At 37.1% G+C, this 2,235-nt stretch overlaps 1 protein-coding gene across 1 annotated transcript; it reads right to left on the bottom strand.

Annotated features, from left to right (window-relative positions):
• Nucleotides 1-598: 598 nt before the first annotated feature.
• LOC103735216 (olfactory receptor 6C2-like) lies at nt 599-1,534 on the bottom strand. The gene has a single exon (XM_008834366.1). It carries the CDS (start codon nt 1,532-1,534, stop codon nt 599-601), a length of 936 nt encoding a protein of 311 aa, XP_008832588.1.
• Nucleotides 1,535-2,235: the final 701 nt, after the last annotated feature.

Below are 2,235 nucleotides of genomic sequence, written 5' to 3'. Positions count from 1 at the left end.
TCTTAGATTTTTTGTGATCAAAGCTAAATACTCTTAGAGAGCTCCTATAGATAATTGCTCAAACATAGTTGAAATAATTTATGGTTTATGTAGATTTCAATTTGGTGGCAACTGGGGACGTATTCCTAATTTTTTGTTTGTTTGTTTAAAGAATTGGTGTTCACAGGTTATTCATAAGCAGAATGAAGCATAACGTTCATTGGAACATAGCCACCTGCCAGAGAGATGGAAAAATGCATAGTGGGTCTTGTTATAAGCCAGGTCTACAAATAGCACAAATCACTTTCATACCCATTTGATTAGTTATAACTTAAAGTACACAGCTACACCTAAAAGTTTTCTACCAAAAACAGCAAAAAATATCACTTACTGTGTTCCAGAAATAACAGTATCAACCAAACATTTTCATATAGATTATAAGACTAAATATCCTCAAAGAATTTGATTTTGTTGGAGATAAAAACGTTATAGAGATGAAATTTAGGAGGACGTGAGGGTCAACACGACAGGATGGTATGAATACAGAAAATACTGCTAAGAACCTTCAGATTTTGTAAACATTCACCATTTCTGTTAGTATTCTTCAGTTCATTTGTCTTTACATCTTTGAGAGAAATGCAGTTTTGTTAATCGAGTAATTGAAAGCTTGCTTCACTTGCTTGTTTCTCAGGGCATAAATAAAGGGATTCAACATTGGTGAAACAGAAATAATAAGAAGTGAGATCCCTTTATTAATAGCTACATCATCCTTGGCTGAGGGCTTGACGTAGATGAAGATGCAGCTGCCGTAAGTAATGGAAACAACAATCATGTGGGAAGAACAGGTGGAAAAGGCCTTTTTCTTTTGCTTGGCAGAGGGAAATCTCAGAACGGTCCTGATGATATAAATGTAGGAAAGCACAACACACATGAAGGTGACGATGAACGTCAGCACAGCACACACTATCACCATCTGTTCTATCAACCACGTGTCTGAACAGGAGATTTTCAGGAGAGGAGCTGCATCACAGCAGAAATGGTCAATGGTATTTGAGTCACAGAATTCCAGACCCAAGCCAAGACTAATTGGTGGCAGAATGATGATCAGTGCCGCTACCCAACACAGGAAGATGAAGTTCTTACAGACTCTGCTGTTCATGATTGTCGTGTAATGCAGTGGTTTACAGATGGCCACATAGCGATCATAGGACATGGTGGCCAGGAGGAAAAACTCAGTTCCTGCAAAGAGGTCTATAAAAAACAATTGGGTGACACAAGCAACATAGGTAATGGACTTGTCCCCAGATGATAAGCTATACAGGAATCTGGGAATACAAGCAGTTGTGAGTGAAATTTCTAAGAAGGAGAAATTTTTGAGGAAAATATACATAGGTGTTTTGAGGTGTGGATCAATCAAGGTGAGGGAGATGATGGTGAGGTTTCCAGATAAACTCAACATGTAAGAAAGAAACAGGAAGGTGAAAAGCAGAACTTGCAGTCGAATGTCATCTGTCAGACCCAGCAGGATGAAGGTTGTTACAGTTTGGTTTCTCATCCTTCATTATTACTCTTGTGTGATCTGCTTGAAAAAATAAGAAAAAACCTTATGTATGAAACTCCATAGTTCAGTCAGGTGTAACTTTAAGAGAAGTAAGCTTGAGTGTCGTTCCTATGTCGTTGATTAGTGAAGACACAAGCACATAATACATCAGTGTTCGAACACTTCCTCCTTGTGTCACATCAGCAGTTCATATCGGCATCGCTATTTCATGCTGTGGCTTCTAATGCATCTGCCCTCTAGCTGTCAATGACGTCAGTTCTACACATTGTCTTATAACCTTATTCCACTAAAAATCTCCTTTAAATAAGTTGTTTTGGTTCAACAAGTCAGCCTTCCCTTAACTTCTTTTTCCAGACAAACATCTAGGAGAATTTCCAGAATAAAGGGTGGTCTCTCTTAAGAAAAAGTTAACCTCAAATTGCATATGTGATATTAATTACTAAAAGGATATTAATAGTTACCACATAGTTGCTATTTATCTTGTGTGTTTATAATACATTTACCATATTTTCTTAAAGATTGATTTAGATGTGCTGTAATTCAACAACTTTTAGGGTTTTGTCACATTATCATTGTGGTATTCTGTTTAGGGCCAACCTTGTTTTAGAGATATACTTAACTCTTCATTATAAATGACAATAACTCCCAGCAACATCCTATCTAGAAAGCTAAGCCATTTTCTAGGTGTACTTTAC

The sequence above is a fragment of the Nannospalax galili genome, unplaced genomic scaffold (genome assembly GCF_000622305.1).
Source record: "Nannospalax galili isolate Female #2095 unplaced genomic scaffold, S.galili_v1.0 scaffold2017, whole genome shotgun sequence".
NCBI lineage: Eukaryota > Metazoa > Chordata > Mammalia > Rodentia > Spalacidae > Nannospalax > Nannospalax galili.
Note: the sequence above shows the minus strand (reverse complement) of the source record. Positions and strands in the feature narration are given on the sequence as shown.